This window comes from Fonsecaea pedrosoi (genome assembly GCF_000835455.1).
Source record: "Fonsecaea pedrosoi CBS 271.37 unplaced genomic scaffold supercont1.4, whole genome shotgun sequence".
Classification (NCBI taxonomy): Eukaryota; Fungi; Ascomycota; class Eurotiomycetes; order Chaetothyriales; family Herpotrichiellaceae; genus Fonsecaea; species Fonsecaea pedrosoi.
This window is the reverse complement of record NW_013550612.1, coordinates 1285268-1300385: the sequence shown is the minus strand read 5'-3', so window position 1 is coordinate 1300385 and position 15118 is coordinate 1285268. Positions and strand designations below refer to the sequence as shown.

At 52.6% G+C, this 15118-nt stretch overlaps 4 protein-coding genes across 4 annotated transcripts; 2 read left to right on the top strand and 2 right to left on the bottom strand.

Annotated features, from left to right (window-relative positions):
* Window positions 1-1314: 1314 nt before the first annotated feature.
* Window positions 1315-3787, top strand: Z517_06255 (acetoacetate-CoA ligase; the record flags this gene model as incomplete). The annotated part of the gene is made up of 3 exons (XM_013427995.1): window positions 1315-1458; window positions 1743-3560; window positions 3620-3787. 3 exons carry the CDS (start codon window positions 1315-1317, stop codon window positions 3785-3787), a joined length of 2130 nt encoding a protein of 709 aa, XP_013283449.1.
* Window positions 3788-5307: 1520 nt separating this feature from the next.
* Window positions 5308-6718, top strand: Z517_06254 (uncharacterized protein; the record flags this gene model as incomplete). The annotated part of the gene is made up of 2 exons (XM_013427994.1): window positions 5308-5410; window positions 5496-6718. The coding sequence occupies 2 exons, from the start codon at window positions 5308-5310 to the stop codon at window positions 6716-6718; spliced, it is 1326 nt and encodes a 441-aa protein (XP_013283448.1).
* A 1574-nt stretch (window positions 6719-8292) lies between these two features.
* On the bottom strand, window positions 8293-10677 carry Z517_06253 (uncharacterized protein; the record flags this gene model as incomplete). Its single annotated transcript, XM_013427993.1, has 1 exon — window positions 8293-10677. The coding sequence occupies one exon, from the start codon at window positions 10675-10677 to the stop codon at window positions 8293-8295; it is 2385 nt and encodes a 794-aa protein (XP_013283447.1).
* Window positions 10678-11912: 1235 nt separating this feature from the next.
* Z517_06252 (uncharacterized protein) lies at window positions 11913-14539 on the bottom strand (the record flags this gene model as incomplete). The annotated part of the gene is made up of 2 exons (XM_013427992.1): window positions 11913-13764; window positions 13812-14539. The coding sequence occupies 2 exons, from the start codon at window positions 14537-14539 to the stop codon at window positions 11913-11915; spliced, it is 2580 nt and encodes an 859-aa protein (XP_013283446.1).
* Window positions 14540-15118: the final 579 nt, after the last annotated feature.

The following is a 15118-nucleotide window of genomic DNA, read 5'->3' as shown; positions in this document are numbered from 1 at the left end:
ATTTTCTTCCCGACTCGTCGTATTTGTCCGATCTGTCTGGGCCGGCGGGACACTTGATTAGATGTTCCACTTGCCATGCACGCATGCATGCCCGCCGCCCCCTCTCTCGCTCTCTCTCTCTCTCCTCACCCCACATTTATCCGCCCACATTTTGTGTGCCAAATGTATGCTTTTTTCCCCTTTCCGTGGGATTTTGTTGCCGAGGCTTTTGTTCGTGTCCCAATCCACCGGAATTGGTCGGGGTAGATACATACATACCCACGATAAAACACAATGCCTGATAATACGATGTGCGCGAGGTCGAGAGGTCGACGAGGGATATTCTGGGTACTCTACGCGGGTTGTATGTTCTGCTACAGTGCATACGTGCACATTTGGGGAGTCATGTATATGTGTTGTGTTTGTAGACACATAGCCCGGGGCAGGCTAGGATAAAGTAAAGGTGTGGGTTCTAGGCCCGGGGATTCATCTCGTTTTCCCGGCGTGGCGGGCTGGCCGCCGGAGTTGAGACCATTGACTACAGTACATACCTAGAACGAAACGGACGTTAAGTCCATACTCTTACAGAGCAAACTTGGGTTCCGCCGATGTACGAGGTACTCGTTCGACTCCTCGCAAAGCAGGTGGCAGGATAATTCCGCTTTGCCGTACCCATATTTTAGTTTGGGGTTCTCGTGCATCCCAATTCTAATCCCATGCCCAGTTTCATTCCCGTCCATCCATTCATATATATCCTCCTCGTAACATACCTACCATTCTACTTACTTACCTTCCTACCGAGGTACAGATATACATATACCAACATATATTGGGTGTAAGAGTCTGGACATCTATAGATCTATCTATATCTCTCTCCATTATTTTGTCATATCCTCGATTCCCTCGCGGCGTCAATATCACTATCTGCCATTTTCTGGTGGTCGACTGCCCGCCTCCGCCTCCGCCGGATCCGACGCACCACAAACACAAAACCTAGCTGGAACTGCTATCGCACTTCCTTGCGAAGCGAGAATTGCTAGTACGTGGGCGACAGAAAAAGGGCAGCGCTCGCGATCAGGTACTCGAGAAATCTACAGCTCTGTCGACACGTGCCTTGGGAAACGGATCGAGAATAGAGACGCGGGGACAGTCGCTCGGAACCGTTCTCCTTTTTCCCAACTTGATTACCCTTAGCTGGCTGCTGGGTCGGTTGGTGCGCGGTGACTACTCTCCGGAGGAGAAGAGCATTCTTTTGAGTCTTGTTTGGATTTCCCAACGACAAGGGCGAGAGAAGCAGGAGCAACGGCTCGAGTAGTCTTTTCACAGACAGCGAAGATGACGTCGACGCGCAAGCAGCAGCAGGAGCTGCATCCGGAGCATCCAATTCCGAGGAAATTGTGGGAGCATCCGAATCCCCAAAGCACCGATATGTGGAAATTCAAAGTGAGCTTGGAGAAGGCGAGCGGGCAGAAATTCGAGGTATGTGAATGAGATGTCGCGACATTGTGCTGCGTTTGCAAATGACGATCTATCATCTCCTTCTTTTGCCGTTCCTCAATCGCTCCGATGCCCGCAATCTGGAATCGGTCTGTCAAGATCGGCACGGAGATGTGGGCTGTCGAGAGAAAAAGTGTCTCCTTCTCGAGAACGCTAGACTCCAGTCCCATCCCACGGTCCAGACGACAGAGAGATACCCATGTCGACGGCAGTGTTTGATTAGGACTTGACCGGGTTTGAGCTGACAGGTACTTTCCACCTCGCAGAATTATGATGCCCTGTACAACTACTCAGTCACCCAACGGGCTGCCTTCTGGCGCCATGTTTTCGACTACTTCCCCATCGTATACTCGGGCACCGTTCCAGAACCCGTCGTCGACGAATCTGCCCGAATGGACTCCATTCCGCGCTGGTTCACCGGCGTGCGCATGAATTTTGCCCAGAATATCCTCTTTTCTGGCGACGAGAATGGACGGCCGGTCATCGACGCGGCAAAAGCCGACAACAAGATTGCTTGCACCGAGGTCCGCGAAGGATGTTTCTTAGAGCCCATCAGACACGTCACATGGAAGGAGCTGAGGCAGCGAGTCGGCAGGTTAAGTCAGGCGATGAGAGCGCACGGCGTGAAGAAAGGAGACCGCATCGCGCTGGTCGCTAGTACTTGTCTTGACACGCTGACGGTCTTTCTCGCGACGACGACGCTTGGAGCCCTCTTCAGCAGTAGCTCCACGGATATGGGCGTCAAGGGTATCCTTGATCGACTTACCCAGATAAAGCCTCGATTTCTGTTCATGGACGACTGGGCTGTGTACAACGGCAAAAAGATCGACCTGCGTGGCAAGATGAAGGACATCATGGCGGGCATGGAAGGCGTGGATGAGTTCCAAGGCATCGTTTCACAAGCTCGCTTCCAGCATTCGCCGGCCGATGTATCGAGTGTGCCGAGAGCCAGGACGTGGGCCAGCTTCATTTCTGCCGCAAAGTCTGACAAGTTGGAGTTTGAGGACACGGAATTTGCGGACCCTTTTCTGGTGGTGTACTCCTCGGGGACGACGGGCCAGCCAAAATGCATTGTGCATGCGATTGGAGGGGTCATTATTTCGGGCCACAAAGAGTATAGGTTGCACAGGCGCATCAATGCGAACTCGAAACAACTGCAATACACGACGACGGGATGGATCATGTATCTGGCCAGTGTGCAGGCTTTGATCACGGGATGTCAAATGATCATGTACGACGGGAGTCCCTTTGTGCCCAACTTGACCAACCTGCTCAAGTTGGTGGCCCAGGAGAAGGTGACGCATCTGGGTATCAGTCCCAGGTATCTGCAAACACTGCAGACGAACGGCGTGGTTCCAAAGAAAGTGGGCGACCTGAGCAACCTCGAGGTCATCACCAGCACCGGGATGGTGCTGTCGGATCAGTTATTCGAATGGGTCTATGACGAAGGGTTTCCGCCTTCAGTGCAGTTGGACAACATCTCCGGTGGAACCGACCTGGCTGGATGCTTTGGGACAGGCAATCCAATTCTGCCACTGTATGTGGGAGGTTGCCAGTGTCTCTCGCTCGGTGTTCCGGTCAAGGTGTTCGACCAGACCGTCGAAGGTGGCAAGGGCGTCGAAGTCGAGGATGGAGTGCCCGGCGAACTGGTCGCATTTCAGGCATTCCCAACGATGCCCATCACCTTTTTGGGAGAGAATGGCCCGCAGCGTTACTTCGACAGCTATTTTGCACGATTTGATAATGTCTGGACACATGGCGATTTCATCATGATCCACCCAGTCACGAAACAAGTCATGTTCTTGGGCAGGGCTGACGGCGTGTTGAACCCCAGCGGCGTCCGGTTTGGTTCTGCCGAGATATACAGCATTATTGAGGCCCACTTTGCAGACAAGATCAGCGACAGCATCTGCGTCGGGCAAAGGAGACCTCAAGACCAAGATGAAAGGGTGATTTTGTTCCTGTTGATGAAACCTGGCCATGAATTCACGCCCCAACTTGTCAGAGAAGTCAAGGAGGCCATTCGAAAGGCCACCAGTCCTCGGCATGTGCCCAAATTTGTCTTTGAGACCAAAGAAATTCCGGTAAGTCCGCTGCATATAGAAAGATCAGTGACGAGTGGCTGACATGATGTGTTCTCTAGACAACGGTCAACTTGAAGAAGGTCGAATTGCCGGTGAAACAGATCGTCTCAGGCAAAGTCATTAAGCCGTCTGGAACGCTGCTGAACCCGGACAGCCTGAACTATTACTATCAGTTCGCCAAGGACGAAAACCTGGTTGATCTGTCCGAGCCGAGGGCGAAGTTGTAGTGCGGTTGCAGCGGCTGAGCAGAGCGCCAGGGATGTTTAGACTCGGGAATGCCACAGGAGGTAGAATCATAAAATGTACATTGGGCAATGGGCGAGAACGAAACTCGGCAGCAGTAGAGGTGAACCCATGCTTCAAGCTGCGACCTTTGGCGACCATTGATGGCTAGAGGTGACGTGACGTGCTTGCATCTCAGCCTCACTAGCCCTCGTTTGCACCTCCGTTTTACCTTGTCCTCGACGGCTGCATGACGTGAAAGAAGTAGCAGCCATGTCCTCGTCTCAGAGATTGTTTGAGGCCGCGTTCATTGAACCCGACAGCCAGAGATGGCGCGGTGGTTCTAAATCTGCAGATTCACGATGAGGTGAGACATATGCATCGTGACACGCAGGTATCAGCGACGTCTTCGTCAGGATCGCGGGAGTGTGAGGCTGGCCGTGTCAATGGTCGCCAACATGTATCAAATGTGGTGAGGGTCACGGGCGACACCGTGAATGCCTTGATCGGACAACTCCTTTCTGGGACCGATTGGAGGTGGGTTTCCGGTTTGCAGGCGACCAGGCAGCAGGCCAGCTACAGTAACAAGGTTGAAACCATTGAGGTCACTTTCCGGGCCGCCAAGTCGGTAAATGGTCAGGCCAATGGGAGGCGCGTTTCTCGGCTACTCGTTCGCATACGAGGTGAGGGAGAAGTGAGAATCAACCAACATCCCAAAAGGCGGTTATCATCAGCGCAGTCAAGAGATGAAGGCAATAGAGCACATCAGGTACCAATTTAGAGCCCTCTATCATCTGGACAGTGAATAAGACCTCGAAAATATATTGATGCGCGTGGAAAATTCACCTCGGAAATTGCTGGCCCTCCTCACTTGACCTCCCCGTCGCCCGCCCGTCGCGTCTCTTTTCTCACACAGACTCCACTTGACGCGTCCCCTATCAACATCCTCCCTCATCCCTCTTCCCTCTTTCAACTGCCAACTTCCCTGTCTCTGCACAATCTGCACTTCACTATCCGCCCACGGTCACCTCCAGCAACCCAATCGCTGCCTGAGGACGCGTCGTGATTCTCCTCAGCTGCTCACTGGCCTGCAGTAGCTCCTCAATCTAACCCTACACGCTCTGATTGTTCTGGTCAAATTGATCATCTCTCCCCTCCTGGCCCAGGATCTCGCGTTCACACACCCCGCGTCCAAAACGGCTCCCTTGACTGCGCCAGCTTGGTCATAGCGCCTGGTAAGCTCCCTCAACTTCCATATACCCTCTTCCTCTGCCCTACTGCTGCCCAACGTTCCTTTCCTCTCCCAGTTCTTGAGTGATTTCTTATGCAAACCACATCTCCACCCAAGCTAACACGACCAACATTCTCAGAATCATCAATCGAGGACAGCCACGCATTGGCATTGGCCATTTCCTCCAGACAACTCAACATTGCCTGAAAGGCTGAGCAGAGCACGCACGCATATCAGCCCTCTTGACGCAACTCTGATTCCTCCCCATCATCTCACCTCTACCAGCCAGTCGGAATGGCTGCTGTAGCTCCAATGGCCACGCCTGCTCGTCAGCCGTTTGGCATCTTGAACGAATCCAAGCTGAGAAGCTTGCAGAGTGTGAAGAATCGACAAAATGGTAAGAGACACTCTCCTTGCGTTGGAATCTTGGTTGCAACCAGTGTTTCCTCAATGGAGGCCGATAGACTGATCTCTGCCGTCAGCTCTCACACCAAACTCTGCCCCAACATCCTTGAAGCGCCGAGCCGTCTCTCCCGACGTTGACGGAGGCTCAGACGGCGAAAATGTCGACCCAAGCATTCTCGACTCGTTGCACAAACGCAAGAGATCAGCCTTTGGTGATGATGTATCACTCGCAAAGACACATCGCTATTCTTTGAATGTGACTGCTCTCTCGTCCACCCAACATCGTCTTAGTACCGCTCTTGCCTCCACTCCACGTCTTGATACCTTTGTTAAGCCGTCATCGACCCCTGCCTCTGCACCTGCAGCAGGCCGTTCGCCAACGCGTAAGCGCTCTGGTCTTCTTCAGTCTCGGAAACGTTTCAATCCACCACCCTTCTCTAGTTCGACCCAGTCCCCCACTCTCTCCATATCCGCTGCCCTGAATGGCACAAAGAAATCACGAGGTCAATCCCGCAAGCTCCAAAAGGCCACAATTGAAACCAGCAAGCCCAAGTCATGGTTCTTCGACATATACGAGGAAACCGAGGAAGTCCAAGACTACCGTATGAACGAATGGACCATGACACAGAGCGCCACAGGGTTGGATATCAGCGATGACGAGAGCAAGAATCTGCACAAGAAATCGTCGTCGGTGGATAGAGGCAAGGAGAACATTGATCCCAACGAGGTAACCGTACCCGTGACCAGGTCCATGGCTGCTGCTGCTGCCAACGCCGCCGCGGAAAAGGCCAGGGGGAAGGAGGTCAAGATGAACGACGAACCCAGAAGCCCGCTCGCAGATCTCGATCCTGCGGAGTATTATGGCGAAGGCCTTGATGCCACTAGTGTGGTTCTCGTGCACGACGACGAAGAGGCAGAGACTGACGTGGAAGGCGAAGAGACGAAGCAGCCGCACGATTTCACCTTCCAACCCTCCACCGCCAGCACGTCACTGACGTCAACTGCGAAGATCATCGAAGACCTAAACGCCCCAACACTGGCCGAGATACTGAGCTCTGCCACCCCGAATGCACTCGATAGCACGCTAGTCGAGAAGGCTGAAGCCCCTGGCTACCCTGTTAACTGTGTCCACTCCACTCACGCTGATGCTGATGGTGATGTCGAGATTGAAATCTGGGAAAGCGAGAGTGCAAAGGACGAAAATGAGAAAGCTGATCTTCCGCTCGAGAATGTTGTCGACGTAGGCAGCCCATGCTCGTCTGTTGGGGATCAAAATGTCTTCGCGCTGCAGGAGCTGTGAATAGCGGAAACTTCATTCATCTGCTGCGTGTTATGCACTGTGGTTTGTGAAAGTTTCATCTAGCTGATATGCTTGGCATATCATGTCACGATCTCGAAGAGGTATCACTGTGCCGTGAGGTGAAGCAATGTTGCCGGCTTGGGCGGACATTGAGTTTTGTACCAACTCCTGCTTACCGTCACTGGCCAGCCTGGTTCGGAGGCCGCCGCCATTCGCCAGTGACGACAGGATCACGCCGCCAACTCCGCGCCACTCCCACTTTCGTGTGTGGACTCCATCAGTGGCTGCTGGCACTACCTCCCTGAGGCCTTGTCCACAGCCTCATCGGAATTGATTTCGGATCTCAGCAGATCCTATCCGTGGGACAATAAATGAAAGGCTCCAAATGTCGTGTGGGACTACTGGGCCGATGCAATGATGGGTTTTTTCTTTGGCATGTGTTAATGCGGGGTTACGTGTCTGTTCTGTCTGTTCCGGTTTTGGTGGTCTTAAACAAAAGGCCGGCGTTCGATTGCCACGATTGCTTTGATGGTTAGGCCGGCAGGATCCATTTCATTGACTAGTGTACATCGAAGCAAGATGTTCAGGATGGGAGCTTGTCGGGCGGTTCGGGTTCTGGTAAAATCACGGAGACATGGAGGTCCAGACCAACTTGGGTTTCTTTGGTTGTTGGCGTCAGCTTTTCCTATGGAGTTACCAGGTCACCAAAGTCACATTGATTACTTGTCTAGTAGATGGGTGTGGTTACCTACATACCTATGGACCGATGTACCGAGTCCCATGGGTATTCAGTAGGTATGTTGTCTAGATGCATAGATGGGTAACCTAGCTAGATAAGACGGAACAGAAGAGCCCTCTAAAGCACCCGAAAATGGACTTGTTCGTCCACGAATGAACGAATATCCTGTGTCCTTGTGACCAACCGTTGACGGGTAAACTTGGACTTTGCTGAGAATGGCGACTCGGTCAGCATAGTTATCTAACTCTCCTCCGCCGTTTCTATTAAGTTATAATGTGGCGTGGCGAAGCGAGGCAAGGTGTTGTGCGTCTCACAGACACACACACACACACAGACACAGACACAAACACACACACAGACACAGACACACACACACACACACACACACACACACACACACACACAGACACACACACACAGAGAGAGAGAGTGTGTGTGTATGGGTGTGCGTGTGTATGGGTGTATATTGCCTCAGACTTTTTTTTACTGTCATGCCTGCATGTTTACTCTTCATTCGTGTGCTATATATCCAGATTCAGATTCCAACGTATTACGTCCCATGAAACATAATCCCATAAAGACGATTACTTTTGATATTGGGTTTTCCTCTCTCGATCCCCCCCCCCCTCCCCTCCTGTCTTGACATTCAAACGCAAAACGGGTAGATACCATTGTTATGTCAACACCAGGATCAGAGTCGACGAGACGAGACCAGGCAACGCAACGCAACGCAACACAGCCCAGCAAAGCACAGCGGAGGAGGAAAAGGAAATCCACCCACTTCCAAACCAGGCTGGGTCCTGAAGAGCGAGACGAACTGGTTCATCGAGGACATTCAAAACTCAACATCATCATCATCATCATCATCATCACAGTCCAAGTCGAGATCGATGTCGCCGTCAGAATCGCCGTGCGCATACCCATTGACGGCGGCAGGTCCGTGTCGTCGGCTGTCCGAGTGTGGGTGTGGGACCCATAGTCGTCGAGGACGCGTGCATAGGGTGTCACTGTCTCCGTTTTGGTTGTCTCCCTGATCGTCGATATCTCCGTCTTCCGTGATCCCCTCGCCGTCATTCCCGCACTCGGTCTCATCGCCCTTGTTATTGCCATTACCATTGCCATTCTCAACGGGACCAGATCTCGGCAGGGTTCCGGCTCCTGGCTCGACCGTGGATGATGGCGTTGGTTCCTTGGGGCCGTTATGGTCCTCTTCCTCACGCGTAATCTCGTCGGAGAAGCCGTTTTGAACACCCATCATCTTCTGCTGCTGCTGCTGCTGCTGCTGCTTGGGTATTTCGTTTTTCTTGCATGAGGATAATCCCGCCGTCTTCCCGCCATCGCTCGACTCCGTGCGACTCTCGTCACACCCCACCACTTGTGCCGTCACTGCGTCCTTGTTCACTTTTGACTCGATCTTTTTTTGAATCTGCTCGTCCCTCCATTGGACCACGTCCGCGACTGCCTGCGCGGGATACTTCTTCCGGACCAGGAGAAAGCCTTGTATCTCAGCGGGCGAAAGGGTCCGGTCGGGGAGAGAATCGGCGAATCGCTCCGCCAGGTCGAAGACTGCGCTGCTGTTGGAAGTTTCCCTCGATAGAAGTCGTGGTTTTGGGGGGTCCTTGTGGCTGTTCTCGAGGCCATCGGTCTGATTGCCCCCTGTGCCCCAGTCCGTGAATGTGCTTGAACCAGGCCGGTCGGTTTCCGCTTGGTTCGGCAATATATGGCTGATCTTGGTCGGCTGCCTTCGCATCTCGATTGAGTCGGCACAGTACATCCGCAGAAAGAGATCCTTGATCTGCTGCTTGGTCGCCAGGTCAAACTTGATGGTCAAGTCAATCCGACCGGGCCTTGTCAGTGCTTCATCCAATCTTTCCACATGATTGGTGGTCATGATGAGGACCCGGCCTTCCTGACTTGCAACACCATCTATGGCATCGAGGAGGCCTGCGAATGTGAGCGTGTTCTTGAACGTCGGTTCTTTGCTGACCGAACCAGCCTGATCTGTTGCCTTGCCTGTAACTCCGGAGGTGTCGTCTTTGTCGTCTTTATTCTCGGCAGGGGTCTTCTTGTCCTGGTTATTTCCGCCAGATGGCAACTGGTCTGTTGTCTGTCGCTTTCCTACATCGTTCGAGCCTGGTGCCCTGCCTAGACCAGCGGTATCTATATCCTCAAGGAGTAGGATACATCGTTTTGGGAGGCTGTTAAAGAGCAGGATCAGGTCTTCTTCGGTCAAGGAAGCCTCAGACAGTGCGAGGCAGTAGATGTCAAGCCCAAAAACTCCAGCAAGGGCAAAAGACAAGGAAGTCTTGCCGGTGCCTGGCGAGCCGTGAAAGAGGTAACCTCGACGATATGGGATCCCGCGATTGCTATACCATCGCGCCGTCCGCGGGTGCAGGAAGTCGTTGAAATCTTTCAAAATAGCCGCCTTTTGCTCGTTATCCAGTACGACCGTGGCCATTGATCTGCTCGGTCTGTTGGCGATAGTTGTCCATGCTTGTCCACGTCCAGATCTCTGAGATTTTGGGGTTGGGCGCTTAATTGTGGTTGTGGACGTTCGACGTATGAGATGAAACTCTCGGGCCTCCTGAATCATGGTCTTGATCGGCTGAGGAGACAACCAGATCACTGAGATCTCAAGCCGTTCTCTTTCGTACACGGCGCCGGTGTATTCGCTGGCGACCCGATCGCGATTTCGGTATAGTTTGAACAATCGATAACTGTGGAAGAACCAGCCCGAGGAAGAATGAGGTCGAAATGTTGGCGGGGCCCGGGCAGACCAGTTATTGAAATTAAAGATGGTATCCTCGGGCATGCCTTCCCGGAACTGCATCTGCAGGGGGTCATCCTCTTCGTAATCTTCCAGGCCGTCGTAGTATTGCCCTGCCGTATGAGCGCGGAGGGAACGGATATTCTGCAAATACTTTTGGGCGCTGGCCCAGTTGAGGACATGGTCGTAGATGGGATCATATTCTTCCACAATCACTGATGAGGTGAGCGCTTTCAAAACAATTTGATACGCAGGTATCAGGCCGAAATGGAGGGCTGCCCATACTGTAGCCAGGATGGCGCCCCATGACACAAACAACGAGACATCGAGACCAGATCCAAGCAGGAGTGAAGCGAGGTGAGAAGAACCAGGAACCAAGGTGTCGAGAAGAGTTAATGGTAGGCGAATAGAACCAGAAGAAACACTGCAATCAGACTGGGGAGGTAGTGCCATTTGGAGTGTGAGGAGAGGGGGAGACAAGGAGACAATCTGGGTAAAAGGAGGAATGAAGTTACGGGCGATTGAAACGTTGAAATAGTCAATGGCTTGGGTTGTACTCGGCACATGTTGTGGTTTTGTAAGGCCTCGAGGGCTTGCATATGTGGACTCGAGCCTAACGTTTGCCAGGTACTTTGGTCTACGGAGCCTGGATGGGAGCCTGAACAAAACCCACCCGTTGTGAGTAACAATGCAGGATCCCGACCGGGATGTCACCAATTTTGCCAATTCGGTTGGCCCGTTGGGTCCACAAACCTCGTGTGGTCAGCCTCACGCAGAGAATACTCCATGACGCCGCGAGATCAATTCTCTTTGCCGATCGGACGCTCTTGAGCCATGAAAATCGACTTCGTGCGGGGAGGGAGACGGTCTCCCACGAGATATCACGAGATATTGGCAGAACTGCCCTTTCTCAGAAAGACACGGCGAAGGATGTGCCGTAAGAAGGGCATCGAGGTGCAGAACTAGGCCAGTTCTGTACCAAATAAGTTGGGGGTGCAAAGTTCGAGTGAGGCTCAAGGATACGAATAAGCGCCCTGCTTGTGTCCAATCGTATACGCGAACCGAACATGGCAGTTCAGCCGAGCTGTGCCAAGAGTGCGGGGCTTCTCGGCTAAGTTACCCAAGATAAATGCATGGCAGGGTATTGTGAGCGTTGATCCGTGCGGAGCTAGCAAGCCACGTGCTGCTACGGGTCCAGAATTTGACTGTGCCACCTCTACGTCATCCGGCGGCTTATCCAAGCTCAGAGCATGGCCTTCTTAAGACTGGAATGGTGAACATTTGGTCTTTAGCGCTGTAAGATTGTGATGATGTCGAGGTCGCTATATGCTGGATAGCTATAGTAAAGATATTATCCTCCGTGATCCAAGCTATACGATAACCACATACTAATTAGACAGAGTTCCTCCCAAGTATATAAAAAATTCGCTCAGCCATAACAAACAATACCACCTGGAACGTTTTGCTCTCGCCTCCAAAATCCGACAATAACTAGTGCTGTGTACCGTCAAGCTCATAGGGTATATCATAGTGCCTGAATGCCATCATCGCCAGTTGAGTGTTGCTGAAACCTCTCTGCATGTATTAAACAGCCATTTCCCTATACCAGTGCTTCATAATCTCATATTCCTCATCATACTGTGAGCGGCCGTCTCAGTTCTTTGTGCTCTACTTCCAAGAATCTCGCATTAGTCCAGCCGTTGGAACTCTCCATCATGATGGAGAGTCTCCTCCCATCCCATGGCTTCAAAATATCTGTTGCGGCAAAGCCCGTAGGTAACGTCGTGATCCATGTCAACCCGGCTTTGCATAGGGTGCGCGAAGTAATATGCTCCGTTGAATTGGAAGGCCTTACTGGATACTCTCAAAAGCGCCCTCAGCCTCCGATCGGCCACCTCCTGCTGTTGACGACCACTATGCCAATGGTCCTTGAGTCCCTCCAGGACCGGGACGACGCTGCCAATCAAGGACATGATTTGGCTCTCATGGCCCATCAGAGTCGATACTGGGCCGGTGGCTGTGACGACATCCAAAGCAGCGATTATGGCGAAGCCACTGAAAGGGCTCAACATCACAAATTGGTGAGAGTAGTCGTGCTTGTCATCGCCGTGCTCGCGCAGTCTCTGTACCAACCCGAGTGTGTGTCGAGCGTGATCGTGGACACGCTTTACACATACGCTAACCCGTGACCGATCCATCTCCGCATAGTCAATGTACCGATTCAGTACCATGAGGGTGTAGTGATAAATAACGTAGAAGCCGCTGACCTTCTCTCGTCCGTCTTGATCTTGACGAGCTTGTCTCTTCATGTGGTGGTCCCACGTCTTAAGTCGAGCTCCAATGTCGTCACGGAAGGTGCCCATCGTTGATCGATCTTTCCCCGGAGACTGCGTTTTTCCTCGGTTGACAGTGCTCATCACCTCACTGAAGATAGCCGCAATCTCTACCAGATGGCCAAAAGAACCGACCTCGGATGATTCGAGAGGAGTACCGGGCCGACTACCTTGGTCATCCTTGGGCGCTTCAAGTATAAATGGGGCCAAGGGAACGTGTCCCGCCTCGTAAGCCGCCTCAGCACAAGGTAAGCGTAGGTGGCAATCAAATCGGTTAACAGTAGTAACGGACGCGGACCAGCAACGGCTGAAGCTGTCCAGCAGATAGGCAGCCCAGAACGTCCTGCGCCGGCATTCAACCAACATTTCCTGAGACAAACCGAGGTCCAGTGGATCCTGACTCTCGATGGTCGAGACTCCCTCTTCTGTATGGTATCTCAAGCCCAACGCGGTCCGTAGGGCAGACCCACAATGGTCACTTGCACGATTGTATTGGCCTTGAGAAAAAGCGAAGAGACCCAGAATTAGCTTGGTCTGAATCAATTGCAGGCTGAACATATCACCATTCTTTATAATGGCTTTATTGACAATCTCGAGGAACACGTCTTGGTGGTGCTTCGATTGTGGTTGCCTCGATGCGAAGACGGTTCCCATTGCCAGAATAGCATAAAGCAACATCTTGTCCGCCAGTGATTTGGTCTGGTGGGAACGGATCCATTGTCGGAAAAATTCTTTGGGGAGGATATGATACGTTACGCCATCAACGTGCTCGAAATACTTGTTCACATAGTCCCATGTCAGACTGCGGTTCAATTGATAAGGGTCCAAGTCCCAAGAGAAGTCGGAGACGACTGACGGCGAAGAGATGGAACCGACAACAGATTCGGTACCCGAACTGGCGGACAACTGGCCCTGAGATCTAGGGCGAGGAGATGGAGAAACGCGAGGCCTCTTTGCTGGTGGTTGGTTGTCTGACACATCCTCGTGGCTGATCTGCTTGCCGGAGGTGGCATAGAGCATGTCGTCTAGGGGCATTGAGGACCTTGATATGGATGCCGAGTAGGCATGCTCCTGGGAGCCCATGTCCACAGAAGTCGTTGACCCTCTGTGATTTGGATAATTGTCTGGGTTCTGATTGGTGATTTTATATCTCGAGATTGAGGGCATCGACATCGGAAACGCTGAATGTCGCATCGTGGCACGTGGCCTGCACAGAAATCAGCACCGAAGATAATGAGTCAAGGAATTACTTACGCTGAGCCAAATGTGCATTCACGGTCGATGCTCTTGCACATCGTGCATTTGGGGAATTTAAAGTCACATCTCATCTTCCTCTCCCGGCATCCATCGCAAGCCTGGCCATTGCGCTTTTTAAGGTTCGTTGATCTCGAGGAGCTCCACGTGGAGCTGAGGCCATCACCATCCGAGTTCTTGGAACACATGGAGTCCTTCTCATGGGCATGACAGCTACCTGGCGGGTCGACCAATTCTTCTTCCGTGGTCGCCCGACCAGGTCCATGACTGGTACTTGCTGCACGAGGGTCAGGTGTGGCTGTATGAACTTCCGATCGACTTGTGTTTGGGTAGGCCCAGGCGCGGCCATTCATGGGATGAGACTGGGAAGGTGAGGATTGGGCCATGGCGAAAGCAGGTGTGGACGGATGCACATCGGAAGCCGTGGACATATTTGGTTGAGCAGTATGTCTGCTTGCAGGAGTGCTGCCAGGCAATGCCTGTTCCCTTCTCACCTGTTCCTGTGGGGATTGGCCAAACAAAGCGGGATTGCCAGCCCCGGCCAGGAGTGAACTGAAGGAGGGTAGACTTGGTTGTTGTGAAAGAGAGTCTCGCGCTGGCGGCTGAGCCATTGAGCCCGGAAGCCGGCTTGACGAGTCCGCTAGGGTTTGACAGAGCAATAGGTTTGATTCAGGCTCGTGCCACTCTTTCACTCGCGATTCCAGAGGTAGCACAACACCCGTTGCCATTTGCCCACTTTTTGGGTGCTATATGCAGTATCGTAGAGCGCGAAGGCCCCTATACTCCAGGCACACCAGTCTCCCGACTTTGATCGAGAGTGGGCCGTCGAGCAGCGAACCTTCTGAGTCCGACCTGGTAGAGGAAGACACAAATTGTGAGTTGAATGATTTGTTGAGGGCAATCTGTCCTGTCACCAAACCCTCCACTGCCTGAAAGTGGTCCTAGCAGGCTGAATGTTTGCGAGAGGTGCTGTTGTCCTTCAGAGCCGGGCACCAATGATTGCTCAAGACGTGCCTCATGGCAACAAGGCCACTAGAATGGTCGCCGTGAGTTACACAGCACGCGGTAGGTTGGAATGAACGGCGGGTGGCTCTTAATGCAGATATTGTGTCACCCCAACAGTGCTGCCCTGTTCCATGTGCCGCAGATGATTTCTCAACCCGCAGACCTGGCGACTCTACGGAGCAACTGGCCGTGTGTTGGCGAGGATGTGTATAAGCTCTGGCTGTTTTACTGCAACGGACGAGGTGTCAGATAAACCAAGATGCGAATGATAGAACTCCGTTGACAGATTTAATGTAGCCTGG